Source organism: Sorex fumeus, unplaced genomic scaffold (genome assembly GCF_029834395.1).
Source record: "Sorex fumeus unplaced genomic scaffold, SorFum_2.1 ptg000018l, whole genome shotgun sequence".
Lineage (NCBI taxonomy): Eukaryota > Metazoa > Chordata > Mammalia > Eulipotyphla > Soricidae > Sorex > Sorex fumeus.
The window spans coordinates 11,509,631-11,525,703 of record NW_026606075.1 but is presented as its reverse complement, the minus strand read 5'-3'; the positions used below and the strand labels follow the sequence as shown (position 1 = coordinate 11,525,703).

Sequence of the window (16,073 nt, the reverse complement as noted above, 5' to 3'; positions counted from 1 at the left end):
TCCATTCTCCCACTGCTTGGTAACTTCAATATTTTAGTTCAAGTCCAGGAATGTCATTAGTGCCTGTTCCCTTCCTTGTGTTCCCTGTTTATACTGCATATGAGCGAGTTTATCTGCTATTTGTCTTCCTGTATTTCACAAAACATGACAGCTTTTGGCTTCATTCACATTGTAATAGAACACCTCATTTTTTGGGGTTATATTTTGTAAAAAGTTCTGTAATAGTTCACTACATAAACACACAAACACACTCATCCATGTAAGGAATCATTTTAAATTAACTGAAGTGGAGGAATACATTTTTCTAACAGTTGCAGTTGGGAAGAAGAGAAAAACTGTTCCAGTCTCTTATAAACTTAAAGAGTCATGACTTTTTAGGGAATATTCATAGAAGCATCTTTGGACTTTCCCACGACTCATCAGTCTTTGTCTTCTTTCTAAATAAAGTCAGTTGCAAATTATTAAAAGAAATTTCCTCACACTTAATCATGAAGAGTATGACTGAAAATACTTTGAATCTTCTTACTTAGTGTAACATGAATCTTTTTCTACTTAAACCTATCAGTGATTTTATTTTTGGTTAATTTTTAAATATTCATCAAGGTTTTGCTTTTTAATATAATTTGTATTCTAAGAGGTTGTATTTGGGTATTTATTGACAACTTTAGGGGGTGTTCTTGTAAGTAGATCATTAAGATATTTGTTTAAACAGGAATGGAGAAAGGACCATTTGGATATTTATAGCATCATTCTTCGGCCATATAATATGGACAGGTGAACTGAGTAGCTGATGAGATGTCTTTCCTATCACACACCGGGGCCAGATCACAGAATTTTGCAGGCCTCATATGACCTGTAGACCAGATACTCTTCACCCAGATAGAGTACATCAAAGTATTTGTGTGCTGAAAAAAAATATTAAAAAATTTTTCATTCTCAAAATTTACAGATATTTCTTTCTTTTTTTTTTTTTGCGGGGAGGAGGGTTGGGCCACACACAGTCTTGCTACTCTGACTTCTAGAAGTTTTGATGAGTACTAACAGTCAGGAACCATATAAAATACTGGGACTGATGTAGGATTGGCCACATGCAAGGCAAGGGCTCTCTGTATCATTTCTGTGGCCCTAGTTATTTCTTCTTAATTTAAAACAAAAACAGGAAGTCAGAAAGATGGTAAAGGCAGTAAGGCACTTGCTTTGCATGTGGCTAGCCTGAATTTGAATCCTTGGTATCACATATGGCCTCCTGAGCCCTCCAGAAGTGAACCCTGGGTGCAGAGTCAGGAGTAAGCCCCCTGAGCACTGCCAGGTGTGACACACCTGCCCACCCCTACCTATAGGAAAAAAGTCAAAACCAAATCCTATTTTAGTCAGATAATATACTTATTTTTTGATTTTCAGACACTATGTTTCATTATCCTATGTATTTTGAAAATGGTGTTTTAACATTAGTTTGCTTCTCTATAAGTATTTAAAATGTTATTCTTTAATCATGTGAAAAATAGATTTTTAATCTATAATCCTGCAAGTTGCATATAATGATTTAAGTTACTGTATTTTCTATATTAACTAAGCACTTAAAGTGGTTGACTTTGAATATAATATGCACAATTACATTCTTTTTTTGGGTGAAGAAAAACTAACAAAGGATTTTTCATTCACTGTACAGAATTAAATAACTTGGACTTTTCCCCTTTTCTATCTTAGGTCTACTGGGAACTAAGTAGTGAGTTTGACATTACCGGAGATTTTCTCTCTACGAAAGGATTTTTTACTTTTTCTGATGGAGAGAGTGAGGCAAGCTTTGATGTTCACCTGCTACCAGATGATACACCTGAGATAGAAGAAGATTATATGATCCAGCTTACTTCTGTAGATGGAGGAGCAGAACTGGATCCAGAAAAATGCATCACTAGCTTCTCTGTTTCTGCAAACGATGACCCACATGGAGTGTTTGCTCTGTATTCAGATAACCAGTCAATACTTATTGCGCAAAACCTTAGTAGATCCATCCAAATTAACGTGACCCGGCATGCTGGGACATTTGGAGATGTGGCTGTTGGATTTCTAATCTCATCCAATCAAAAGGATCAGCTGTCAACTACTGAAAATGCAGAGAGGCAGCTTGTGGTCAAAGATGGAGTCAGATACAAAGTAGAGATGGTGCCTATCCCGAGTCAGGTTTGTAGCACTGTTTTAGTTTCCTCATCATTCTAGTCCAAGACTTTTAAGAGAATGCTTATGTATCTCATTGACAGTTGCAAGCGATTTACATGACAGCAAAAAAGCTATGTATGCATGTAACAATAAAAGGAGCCTTGGAAATAATATAGCAAATACTAGATAATTGATTTTGAGGCTATAACAAATTTTATATAGATTTTTGGAGACAGATATTTTTATCTAAATAGAGAAGGCACTTATATAATGTCCAAAGGAATTTTCTGAATACTCTCCATACATATATACCCACACAAACACACACATACATGCACACACAACTGTTTACACACACATAAACTGCATGCATGTTGAAGGGGAGGGATTTGCAGGTTTTCAAAGGGTAGTTCCATGAGCATACACACCTTGGAATTTGAACACAGGGTCTGTACTTTCTTCTCTCCTGGAAAGAAAATCTGGAATGTAGTTTTCTGTGATTGATATTGATAAGAAAGTGTAGAAGACTTTTGGGGCACATTTGGGGTGACAGTGATAAGAGTGTGTGGTTTCCTTGTGGAAAATAGATCAGTTTTCTCAGTCTGAACCACAGATAGGGATTTGAGTGACAGTTAATTTATTTTATACATTGGATTCAGGTTGGCTCTGGAGATTCATCATATCCTAGTTAGGAAAGGCCATCCCCAAAGAATTGCCACATACCAGACATTTTAAGGATAATCAGCAGGGTAGATTGTGAGGATGAGAGACTTGAAAAGGACATTCAGAGAGTTTCTTGTCTGTATAGTGGAACGGTGAGAGTGGAATTCTGAACTCTTTAAGGAGCACCCATATAAGTTTCCTGAAATATCAAGCCTTTAATTGTCCGCCTTCATGGTGGGATGCTGGTCAGCTAGTGACTATCGCAGCAACAAGGCAAGACTGTCATATTCTGTCTTAAACCAACTTTCCTATGCCCGGGAAAATGGTAGAATTGTTTAAAAGGTCCATGACAGGGCCTGAGCAGTCCTGAAACATAGCATAACTCTTTTCTTGTTGGAGATATTGAGCCAGTGTTTTAGCATGAACTGGTGAACTAGTGAGCATTTAACTGGATGTGACATGGAAGCTTCTACCTCCCTGAAAGGCACAGAAAGCTTCTAGATCTACCTACAACATTCTCAGTTGTGGAAAGAAACTTCAAAACTGGAACAAAAGAAAAACTAAGGTTTCCTATGTGTGTTAAACTAAATTTAGCTCACTCAGAAATAGATATTAGTCCCACATAAACTTTAGGCCAATAAAAAATACTAATTTGTGCCTTCTTTTTTTTTATTAGTGAAACACCATGAGGTACAATTTGTGCCTTCTTAATATAGAACTTTCTGATCTTTTGCATGTTGAGGTCTTTTGTTGTTTAATAAAGTCGAATGGGGGGAAATGGAGGAATTTTTGTAAGCCATGAATGCTGTAGTTATTTCTACATCCTTCTAGTTCTTTGGAAAGTTGATTTAATGCTATGAACCTATTTTATCCATTTCCAACCTCAATTTTCTATATTAAAAAATTCCCAAGTCTGTGATGACTCATGACAAGCTAAAGAAATGTGTTAACTTAATGTCATTGTGGTCTTATTTACAAGCAAGAATGTTTGTTTAAATACCCTGTGCTTAAAAATAATGTAACTTGAAACATTTACCATATAGATCAATGCATCAACTTCTGAAAACATTCAAGTTACAATTTCTGCTAATGAACACTAGGAGGCATACCTTTTACTTTTCTAGAAATAATTTAATATCTCTTTTTTTTTACTTAAGATTTTATTTCACAACAAGATATGCCCCAGTGAATAGTAGATTATTTTGATGGGATGTTCACACAATGCCGAGGGGAGCAGGGGGACACTCTCAGTGAGACCTTGCCCACTGGGCCCCAGCAATACAGTGCTGCTTGCTCCTTGGATCCAGTGGGGCTGGGACTACAGGATCACATATGGCCATGATTGGGGGCCTCCAGAGCTTCCCCTGTTAGCACTGGACATATGTGGTATTGAGTATTGAACTTGGGACCTTGAGCATGCAAGGTATTCTCTCCTGAGCCCTGAGCTAACTTCCCAGATCAAACAATTATATATTTTTTGTTATTTTATTTAACAAAACAAGTGAGCATAGTAAAAAGGTCAAGTGCATTAGAAGGAAACAGAAATCAATCAGTGTCCTGACTTTAATCATCTGTAACCCATCTCTCCCCTAAGGGTGTACTCATTCCCTACAAGCACCCGAGTTGGGTGGCTGAGGATTATATTTTACCATAGTAAAAACTTATTCTCAGACTATTCAAAATATGTGATACATGTTAGTAGATGAAATCCCTCACTGACCTTACTCTGGTTTCACAGTACTACCTGAAACATTTTGAAAATTGGTAATTCTTTTTCTTTTTATTCCATTTTGAAAATATAATGGTATGTTTATAAATACATAGTTTTTATAATACTGATTTGAATTACATCCTTTTTTTTTTTTTTTTGCTTTTTGGGTCACATCTGGTGATGCACAGGGGTTATTCCTGGCTCTGGACTCAGGAATTACTCCTGGTGGTGCTCAGAGGACCATATGGGATGCTGGGAATTGAACCCGGGTCGGCCGCATGCAAGGCAAACGCCCTACCCACTGAACTATCGCTCCAGCCCTAAATTACATCTTTGGTTTTTAATATCCTCTAATTTATTTCAGTTATTTATTAATCCTCTGTGTTTTCAGTAGAGCACAGGAGTTGGCTAACTTAGATGTAAATGATCATTTTCTTTTCTTTACTTCAACAACTATCAGTAGCCATTCAGAATTGTCATTCTCTCCATATGTCATAATTTCACATAGATTATCAGTTGTTGCCCTGTTAGTCTTCCCAGGTTGGGATAAAGTGTATAAGGCACACATAAACCAAAGGTAGAATTTTTTCTCATTTCCTTGCACCCTTTATAATGCAGTGCTCGCTGATGTTTTGTATATTGGTTGCAAGACTTAGAATCAATTCTCTGTGCTGTATTTCCATTGCATATTTCCTATGCCCAGAAAATGAGAAAATGTAATGTTGCTTTAACACAAGGCCCTAGATATGAATTACCACACCTGGTTAACAACAGGCTTTCTACGTGGGTGCATACCAACTTATTAGAACTGTTAGCAAGCTAGCTAAAGGAATGGGAATTTAAGAAAATTTCAGTTATAATGTAAGAGAAATTTTATACTTGAGGTTGAGTAATTTATTCATACATTTATGGAACTCTTTCTGTAAAACAGCCTGGGTGAGAGGCATAGGAGAGACAAAAGTGACAGACAGCGCTTCTCTGTTGCCCCCTTCCAGAGATGGAGAAGCCAATTAGAAGCCAATTATTTAAAAAAATAAAAAACGAGTAGCTAAACAGAGCTGGAAATTTGCATGGGATATTATGAGACTCTGAATGCTTTCTAATTACGTCCAATTACCATTAAGAATGATGGATGATAAGTAGAATAGTTTGAGTGAAGCAGTCCTGAATCCAGAAAGTCGAAAGCCATACCAGAATCTTCAGTCATCTAAAAAGCTTTAAGTTCCTTTAAAGATTATACCACCTGTCTTTGTTCTCACCAGCCAGCTTTCCTTCAAATTCACTGTTCTGTTTTATGTTTGATTACTGTATCTAGGATACGAGCTGGGTAAATCGTTTTCTTTGTACTGGATGACTAGGAAGCAAGGTGGTAAAACACACATGACTGGTCCCTACATTCTTTGGAATAAGTAAAAAAAAATCCTCAGCCACCCAGCTCGGGTGCTTGTGGGGAATGAGTACACCCTTAGGGGAGAGATGGGCTACAGCTGATTAAAGTCAGGACACGGATTGATTTCTGTTTCCTTCTAATGCACTTGACCTTGGTTCATGTTCAATGACTTTCCTTTGGATAACAATGAAGATTGATTGAATGAATGAAACATCTGTCACCCCCATTTTGCATAATATTTGAAAGCAATATGGTAGATATTTTCCATATTTGGCAGCTGTAATACATTTTTCAGCAGTTATATTTAAAAGAATAAATGACTATTTTATGTTCAGTAAAGGTACAAGAAGTTTTTGTAATATTTTATGTTATAAGGCAACCTGAGGTTTATATGTTGTTAATAACACTGATTCCATTGAAAAATGTAAGGTTAAAAAACCTGAAATTTTAGAATTTCACCAATATTTAAATTTATGATTTTCTCTATTTTTATTAGAAAATGCTGTGAAAGCTTACTGCATGGTGTTAGCCTACAGTGTTAGCATTTTTTATTTGTCCACAGTAGTCAATTATTTAGTATATTCAAATTATTGTTAACTTAATCAAATTAATAATTCAGTGAAGATAATTTTTTGGAAAGGAAGTCTGTTTCTTGCTGATTTCAGGAGCTGTGACTCTTCACCAGTCGTTTCCTTTTGGGTGGCAAATGAGTCCATCATGAATAAGATCTCTGTGATTCTGTCATTCTTGAGTCATTTGGGTACACATAGAGAAGTTGCTGGTTTATGGTTTCTGTTATACTTTGAAAGTACTCATCCTTTTCACACAGTCTTCATACTGGTAGTTTGTTTCATGATAGAGGGGAATGGTAACATATATAGTTGAAAAAGGTAAAAAAAGGAACTTGAATCAGTGTAAAATTAACTTCTTTTTCAGTATTTCTTTTCTGATAAGTTTTTGGGGTTTTTTTGACTATTAAAAAGGTGTGGTGATCAGGACAGAGGAATCACTCCATAGCTGGAAGCCAGCTTCATGAGCAAAGGGGAGAAGGCAGTTGGAATAGAGAAGGGATCACTAAGAAAAAGATGGCTGGAGGAATCGGTCGGGATGGGAGATGTATACAGAAAGTAGATATAGGAACAAACATGATAACCTCTCAGGGTCTGTATTGCAAACCATAATGCCCCAAAGTAGACAGAGATTATGGGGAATCATGTCTGCCATGGAGGCAGGGGGAGGGTGAGAGAGGGGGGGTATACTGAATATTGGATATTGGATATTGGATATGGATATTGGTGGTGGGGAATGTGCACTGGTGGAGGGATGGGTGTTTGATCATTGTGTGATTGTAACCCAAACATGAAAGCTTATAACTATCTCATGGTGATTCAATAAAATTTTAAAAAATGGGGGGGGGGGGCGATGACTCAACCTTTAACAATATGTTAGTGATATCCTAAAGAATGTCTTAATGGCCCCTGCCAAAATAGAACAATCTTCACACTCTTTTCTATATGAATATTTTTTGTAACCATTTTCAGCGATTCTTCATAACAGACAACACAAATTATATTATTTCAGTTGTGCTTTGAGATAGGGATTGGGGTTTGGGATGGAAACATTGCAGATTTGTTGGTGGGAAGGTGTAATGGTGGTGGGATTGGTGTTTGAATATTGAATGTAATCAAATATTGTGAACTACATTATAAAATTAAAATATTTTAAAAAATAATAAAATTGCTAACTTCAAATTAATAAAAAGGGCGGTGATGCTGCTGCTTGTTTTTAGGTCTTTCTGTCTCTGGGCTCTAATTTTACCTTGCAACTAGTGGCTGTGATGCTTGTTGGTGGGCGTATCTATGGCATGCCAAAGATTCTCCAAGAAGCGAAATTTGCTGTTGTTCCTGTACCTGAGGAAGCTTCCAATTCTCAGGTAATGGCTTTGGGTGTTACGATCAGAAACTGCTGCAGGATGTTTTTATGGGAAGGAATAAGACCCCAGTCCCAGAATTTTTCTTGGGCACTTTGGTGGTGAAGGTTCAGTAACTGTGTCCATGAAAACCACAAAAGTTAGCACTATTGTAACTATGTTACACAATATACTATAAAAATGTTTTTAAAAGAACACATCTCTCTGATAAAATGATTTTAAAAATAAAAATAAAGTAAAAAATCCGATGCTTTCTGATACAGGGTGAAGCACCGAAAAAAAGCTTTACAATATCTTAAATCTAAGTATTATGTGAATATCAGAGTAGAGTTATTGTGACATGTTAGAGAAAAATGTTTTCAGTTTGTGACATTAAATATAAAAGTCTGTTTCCCTTTGAAGTGTGGAAAAAATTTATCTCATGGTGTTTGTCTTACATAAGGTAAATTTTTAAAATAATTGTCACCTAAATGTTTTTTCAGCTTTTTCCTAAATATTAAATATTGTTATTTTATGCTTAAATGATTAAAATGCCAACCTTTTAGATTATATTTTTCTAGAATTGTGAACAACATTTGTGAATCCCTTAACATTATTGTACCAAAGTATTTGGATTTTCAACTTGAGTTCATCTAGAAAAGATTATTTCCTAATCTGAAATGAATAATTTCTATGAAAATGAAGAGTGAGTTGAAGGTTTTACTTTTTTGATTTGGGCCTCCTCTGTTATGAGAAATGATTGCGTACTACTCCTTATACCTAAGTGTTCCTTGAATTTGACCAAGGCAGTTTGACACAAGAAGCAATTGTGGATATCTTTGCTCATGTGGGATAGGGGTCTGAGGAGGTTGAGTAGTTGGTTCCTTTAATCTTGAACCAGTATACTGGAGTTTTATAGCATTTTGTTGTCCTTGTCTTTGCACATTGCCACAATACTTATTTTCCCAAAGGGCAATGTTGGCAAATGTCTTGGTATACTTATATCTCATATTTTTAAACAGTATTTTAGTGTATAATGTGTGATAGAGATTGAGGGAGAGGTCCGATTATGACACTTTAATGCGACTTCTAGTTATAGCAAGCAGAATCTTTTATATATATATATATATATATATATATATATATATACCAAATCTCTCTAGCTGATATAAATTTTGAATGTTTTCTTATTTCCTTTTCTGTGGTTCCATATGCTATTGTTTGGCACCCTACCATAGTATTTTGCTTCCCACCGTTTAACTCTGAAACAAGGAAAATGAATCTTTATATATAATTGTTGCTCATATAGTATCCAAATATATAGATTCTGGAACCAAAAGAGAAAATTTAGTGGTCCAAACCACACTTGAAGCTATAAATTTTGATTTATTTTTACTTGTTCACCATAACTTATTTCATCTGTAACTCATCTGTAAATCCCATGGTATTTTGGGTAGGTTGCTTTTAAAATAGTGTCCTCTTGATGTGGAATAGAAAGATAATTATTGTAAAAAGTTTTGAAGCTTTCTGATCCTCAAAAACTGTATTACTTTGAATCAAAGATCTGAGAGGAACTTTGGTTGAAAGTATGGTTCCAATGTGCCTATTTTAAAGTGAAGAAAGCCAATGTTATATGTTACAAAGAAGTAAAATTTTGGTTCTAGAAAATTATGCTTTATGAAGAACCATGAAAAAACCATATTAAAATGCTACTTTTAACCTTTTGCTCTCACTTAACCATAATTGATTACGTTTTTAAATTTATACCCCACTTTAATGGCTATGAAATCCTAATCTGAATGTTAAAATAAAAATACAATAATAAATTTCAAAGTCATTTTTGAGGGGTTTTCAACTATTGTATATTTGCATAACAGTGGCACAGAAATAGACTTGTTTTCGGTGACAAAACTGTCTCTCTAGAAGAAAACAAAAGAAAAATGAATGTTAATCATTGAAAAAGCCATTGAAACTTTAGGAAAAAAATATGTGTGTTTAGGAATGAGCAGGATCAGCATTGCTCTTCCTTTGGAGTTATCCTCCTTCATTCAGACCTTCGCTAAAGAGCAATACCCCCCTAACCAATATTAGCTACTGATTGTTCTATAAAACAGAATGAATCCTTTCCAGAGGAATCACCTGTGGAAAAGGCTACCTTGCTCAAAGGGCATTTTTCCCTGTTTTTTTAAATTGCATATAAACTTTGTTGGAATTAGCATAAGCGAAATATTTGTCTTCCTTAGGTAATCTGAAAACTAGACTTACAGATGCCATTTCGTTTTTTTTTAATATTTTTTTTTTATTTTTAGTGAAACACCATGAGGTACAGTTGTAGATTTACAATTTTTTTGTGCTTGGGTTTCGATTATACAACGATCAAATACTCATCCCTCCACCAGTGCCCATTTTCCACCACCATGGATAATATCCCTCCCAACCCCATCCCTCCCATCTCACCCTGCCTCTGTGGCAGGGCAGTCCCTTGTGTTCTCTCTCTCCTTTTGAGTGTTGTGGTCTGCAAAAGAGGCTTTGAGTGGCAAACATGTTCAGTCCATAGTCTACTTTCAACATGCATCTCCCCTCCTGGGAGGATCCTCCAAACACCCTTTATTTGGTGCTCCCTTCTCTATCTGAGCTGCCCTTTCCCCTAGAATGCCTGGCTGGCCTCTGAGCTATGGAGTAATCCTCCTGGTGTTTATCTCAGCTACAAATGCCATTTCTTAACTATAACTCTTCAGTGGGATAAATTTTAAGACAAAGAATATATGCAAACAAAGAGAAAGTCGACCCAGACAACAGTTCAACAAACAAGTATCTTAATGAAGAAATAAATATACATTTTTTCTCAGGTTGGGTTTGAATCTCCTGCTTTCCCCCTCATGGACATTGCTGCTGGAACAAGCCACATTGTGATCTCTCGGAGAGGCACTTACGGCCCCCTCTGGGTCGCCTGGGCTGCTGGCTACGCTCCTGGGTTTGAAGTCCCGGAGTTCATCATTGTTGGCAACATGACTCCTAAGCAGGGTGAGTTGTAGCTGTCCTGAGATGAGTCTGTAAACTTGGAGATGAGGACCTGGCCACTCTGCTTGCGTCACCCTTTCTCTGGGTATTTAGAAGTTTTCCAGTGCCATCTTATGTTAGGTGATCAGGGCTGCACAGACTACTTGATAAGAATGAGAAAAACCTTATTCTGTCAAGTTGAAAACTTTATCCTTCATCTGGAAATGTGTTCATTGAGCAAACTTCTCTGTGCATTAGGACATTGTTAAATCAATTTGATCTGTCATTTTACCAATAGTGAAATGACCCAGCTTCAAATCTATTGACAGATCCACTTGGTGCTTCCTAATAGAAAGGCATCTGTTACCGTATCTTTTTCAGTTTTCAATTATAGTACCTGCTCTGTGAGACTCAGTGAGAGGTACTTGTTAGGTGTTTTGACCTCTGACATGTTATAGGAAGTTCATTACGAATTTCTATAATGAGAGTGTATAGAAGGTTTAGAATCTTTGAGCATCCTCTCCTCTATTCACAGTCTCTGGTCACTAGGCAGAAGTCAGCAATAACTGGAATGAGCAGCACTGTGTGATTTTAACTTTCCCAAGGTTCTGGCATCACAGATATAGAAAAATGAAAAGTGAAGTCCTTTTGATGATGAGGGTCAGGGGAAAGCATAGTAAGAATAATAGCATACCAGCTTTGATCTCAATGGGATCTGAGAAAAAGAGTGAATTTAGTTCATTATTGGCCTCATTGAGAGACACATTTGCATATCAGAGTGTCTTAATGACTGGGTTTAGCACACATTGAAGCCTCTTTATTTTCCTTTGGCTTGCCCTTGAAGTTGAAGATATTCCATTCTATTTCTCATCTGTTTTCTAGCTTTTTCTTCTGCAGAACCATGTTCCTCTCTCTGGTGTCATTTTTGGGAACCTTGCAAGCAGCGTAATGGCCAGAAGATTCAGAGGTCGGGTCTTAGCACTGGGATTCACTTGGGTTATGCCAGGAATCAAGGCATGCACCCCAGCCTTTTGAGCTATCTCCTCAGCTACCTTTCTGTGATTTTTGAATGCTTTGTACAATTCCATACAATGTAGTTTTTCTGGAGCGATAGCACAGTGGGTAAGGCGTTTGCTTTGCACATGGCTGACATGACTGACCCGGGCTCAGTTCCTCCACCCCTCTCAGAGAGCCCGGCAAGCTACCGCATAGTATCTTGCCCGCACAGCAAAGCCTGGCAAACTCCCCGTGACGTATTTAGTATGCCAAAAAACAGTAACAACAAGTCTCACAATTTGTTGTGAGACTTTACTGTTGCCCGCTCAAGCACATTGATGAACCATGGGAGGACAGTGCTACAATGCTACAGACATTAATAAACCACTACTAAATATAAAACATACGTGTGATAAATTGTTCTTTATGAGTATGTATATGGGTTTGTGTAAAATGTGTAATATATATAAATCAAAATCATTTATAAAATTAGTGACTCTGTAGGAATTTGATTAAACTAATAGAAGTATCAAATAGATTGACATTTTTAAGTATGTTTTTCCAACTTCCTTTAGCTTTTATAATGTAAATTTTCAAACATAATGGGGAAATGACCAATATCAAAAAATGTCAATAAACTCGCCAATTTAGTAGTTGTTACATTCTCCTCTATTTGTGATTTTTTTCTGAAGTAATTGGATTAGTTTTTAAATTAAAGTATACACTGTCACAGCGGTAGGGCATTTGCCTTGCACGCAGCCAGCCCGGCCGATCCGGGTTCGATTCTTCCACTTCTCCCAGAGAGCCCGGCAAGCTACCGAGAGTATCAAAACTAATAAAGTATAATTAATATGACATTTTTTCATTCACTTAGAGTATATGTGTGTCTGTTACATATGCATCTGTAAAAAGCTTCACTGCAATCAATGCAATAAACATAGTCAACACCTCCAAATATTTTCTAAAATAATTTAAAGTAAAAATATACATTATGTTTCTTGTTTTAGGTGATCAGAGTTTGGGATGGGGGGCGCACACCAGGTCATGCTCATAACATACTCCTGGCTCTGCACTCAGGGATCAGTCCTGGTGGGGCACGGGGACCATATGGAATGCCAGAGAACAAGGGTCAGCCATGTGCAAGACAAGCACCTTATCTGCAGTACTACCTTTTCAGCCCAATACCCTAAGATACTTCACTCCAAACTGTGTCTATCACCAGACATATAACTGAGGTTGCCCAGCACAGTTCTCCTCCCACTACTGGCATATGTGCTTAAGCCAGAAGATAAAAGAAATAAATGAGAAAATTACAAAGGGATCCAAGGCAAGATCCATGCATTCTAGGAAGTTCTCATTACCTTACTCTGTGACCTTTTGAGTCTCTTTTACTTTTGTAGACTGCTTTGATATTATGAAAAAAAAATTTAGGGGTGCCTCCCAGTCTGAGCTCAGCAGGCTTTGGGTTCCCCACTGGGGTTCTAAGCCAACAAAGCCTGAGGATCGCTGAGAGGACCCTGCAGTGCCAGGGATTACCCAGACACCCCGGAAGTGCTCAGGGACCTCCATGGAGGCAGCTAGCAATTTCAGGATCGAACTTGGTCAGGAACCCACTTGGCATATGCGCTAATCACTGTACCATCGGGCTGAGGGTTCTGAGATGGGTGGATATTTTACTGCGTTTTAAAGAACCCCAAAATGTGATGTTCTACTTCCCTTTTCCTGTTATTTTCCAGGAAACCTGTCCTTTTCCCATGGAGAACAAAGTAAAGGAGTCTTAGTGTGGACATTGCCCAGACCAGGTCAGCCAGAGGCCTTCCCCGTTCACCTTTTGGGAGTACAGAGCAGTGCCCCCGGGGGCGCTCAGCTTCGGTAAGACAATTCTCATCTTGACCTTGAAAGTCTCTGCAGGGTAATGTGAAATCTGCTGTTGAAACAGAAGACATAGGATCACTTTCACTTCCTGGAGTTTATCCCTATTCTCTGCAATGTTCTCTGCCATTATTCATATTACTCTGTGATGAATGTTTTATGGTTGAGTGTGATGATGCCTGTGTGCCTTTATTAAAAGCAGTCAAATTTAGATTTTCACAAAGTATATTTTCAGAAAGTAATGTGCGCGCGCACACACACACACACACACACAGTATATGTCAGTGATTTGGAATAGGGATATTGTTCTTCAATGTAATCTCTGACATAATAATTGACTTGTATTATCATTCCACAGAAAAAAGCTAAGGATAAATTATTTAATTATCACTGTCACTGTCCTCCCGTTGTTCATCGATTTGCTCGAGCGGGCCCAGTAACGTCTCCATTGGAGACTTTGTTGTTACTGTGTCTGGCATATCGAATACGTCACGGGGAGCTTGCCAGGCTCTGCTGTGCGGGCGAGATACTCTCGGTAGCTTGTCGGGCTCTCCGAGAGGGGTGGAGGAATCGAACTCGGGTCGGCCATGTTGGCTGCCTGCAAGGCAAACGCCCTACCACTGTGCTATTTAATTATACTTCTTCCAATTCTTTTAAAAAGTTTAGCAATGTTTGTATGAGCAAAAGCTTTAGTACTGTCTAACTAGAGGAAGTCCTCATAGGCACAACTATTTCTGCCTGGTTGACCAGAAAATCAGTTGCCATCTAGGGAATTGTACAAGTGTTTATTTCCCTATATGAGGGTAGATAAGAGAGCCTTACATGCAGCAACACTTGGGTTCCGTGTCTTTCAGAGAGCTGCTCCCAGTATGACTGAGAAGTACACCAGAGACCTCTGAATACTTTGCTCACTCATGTGGGGTCCCATCATCCATGACTACAGCTACTGTGATCTGCTCTAGTCATCAATGTGTAAATAGAATTTCATGGATTCCTAAAAGACGTGCCATTTTTAAGATTCCCCTAGAACAGTTCATTAAATATGTGAGAGATGAATTTCTACAATGGCAGCTCTGTTTTTTTGTTTTTTTTTTGTTTTTTTTTATTTATTGAATCACTGTGGGAAAGGTTACAAAGCTTTCAGGTTTATGTCTCAGTCATGCAAATATCAAACACATTTCCCTTTACCAATACTTATTTTTTACCATGAAGAACCCCAATAAAACCCCACCCCCCACCCCTCCCCGTCCCTGTGAGGCAGATGAATTCTAGTTAACACTCTATCTGCTTTGATTAGATTCATTGTTTCAATAAAAGATTCACCACTATTATTTAGAGTTTACCGCCCCCCAAATCAGACATGCTGAAAAAGCATTGTGAAGTGATTTGCTTTCTACAGCTGGGTTCAAGAATTAAATGTTGGTTTTGGATTTCTGCTATTTTACCTATTGACCCTGGAAGTATTTCTACTGAAAGTCAGATAGTTAAGAAATTGGTTTCTGTGTTCTGGAGTCATGGCCATGCTGGAGAGCCGCTCGCGGGGGGCAACCAGTGGCCTCGGTAGGGCGTGAAGGGCGGAGCGAAACGCCCCCCTTCCCATGAGGTTTTAGTCGCCCCCACACTCCCGGCTCATACCTGCTGTCCACAAGGCTCCCATGTGGCCGCCATCTTTCTTTCCAGAGAGGAGAGGGCGAATGGGGCAACACCCTTTCCCCTCCGGCAGACTTGATGGCCTGGATCAACGCATAGTCCGTTCACTTTTCTGCTCCAAGCTGCTGGGTTCTGCATTAAGTCCTTGTGCTTCTGGGGCCGTGGCCGTGCTGGAGAGCCGCTCGTGGGGTGCGACTGGTGACCTCGGTAGGGCGTGAAGGACGGACCGGAACGCCCCCTTCCCATGAGGTTTTAGTCGCCCCCACACCCCCGGCTCATACCTGCTGTCCACAAGGCTCCCATGCGGCCGCCATCTTTCTTTCCAGAGGGAGGAGGGCGGAAGGGAGCAACACCCTTTCCCCTCTGGGCAGAAATGATTGCCTGGATTAACGCATAGTCCTTTCACTTTTCTGCTCCAAGCTGCTGGGTTCTGCATTAAGCCCTTGTGCTTCTGGGGCTGTGGCCGTGCTGGAGAGCCGCTCGTGGGGGGCAACTGTTGACCTCGGTAGGGCGTGAAGGACGGACCGGAACGCCCCCCTTCTCGTGAGGTTTTAGTCGCCCCCTCACCCCCGGCTCATACCTGCTGTCCACAAGGCTCCCATGCGGCCGCCATCCTTCTTTCCCGAGAAGAGAGGGCGAATGGGGCAACACCCTTTCCCCTCTGGGCAGAAATGATGGCTTGGGTTAACGCATCGTCCGTTCACTTTTCTGCTCTAAGCTGCTGG

At 38.8% G+C, this 16,073-nt stretch overlaps 1 protein-coding gene across 1 annotated transcript in view; it reads left to right on the top strand.

Annotated features, from left to right (window-relative positions):
* Positions 1-16,073, top strand: part of ADGRV1 (adhesion G protein-coupled receptor V1) — a 561,793-nt gene that overhangs the window by 180,046 nt on the left and 365,674 nt on the right. Inside the window, exons 69-72 of the mRNA XM_056112517.1 lie at positions 1,708-2,181; positions 7,711-7,854; positions 10,680-10,854; positions 13,563-13,698. Coding sequence (XP_055968492.1) covers positions 1,708-2,181; positions 7,711-7,854; positions 10,680-10,854; positions 13,563-13,698 — 929 coding nt within the window. The remainder of the gene's footprint in view (positions 1-1,707; positions 2,182-7,710; positions 7,855-10,679; positions 10,855-13,562; positions 13,699-16,073) is intronic.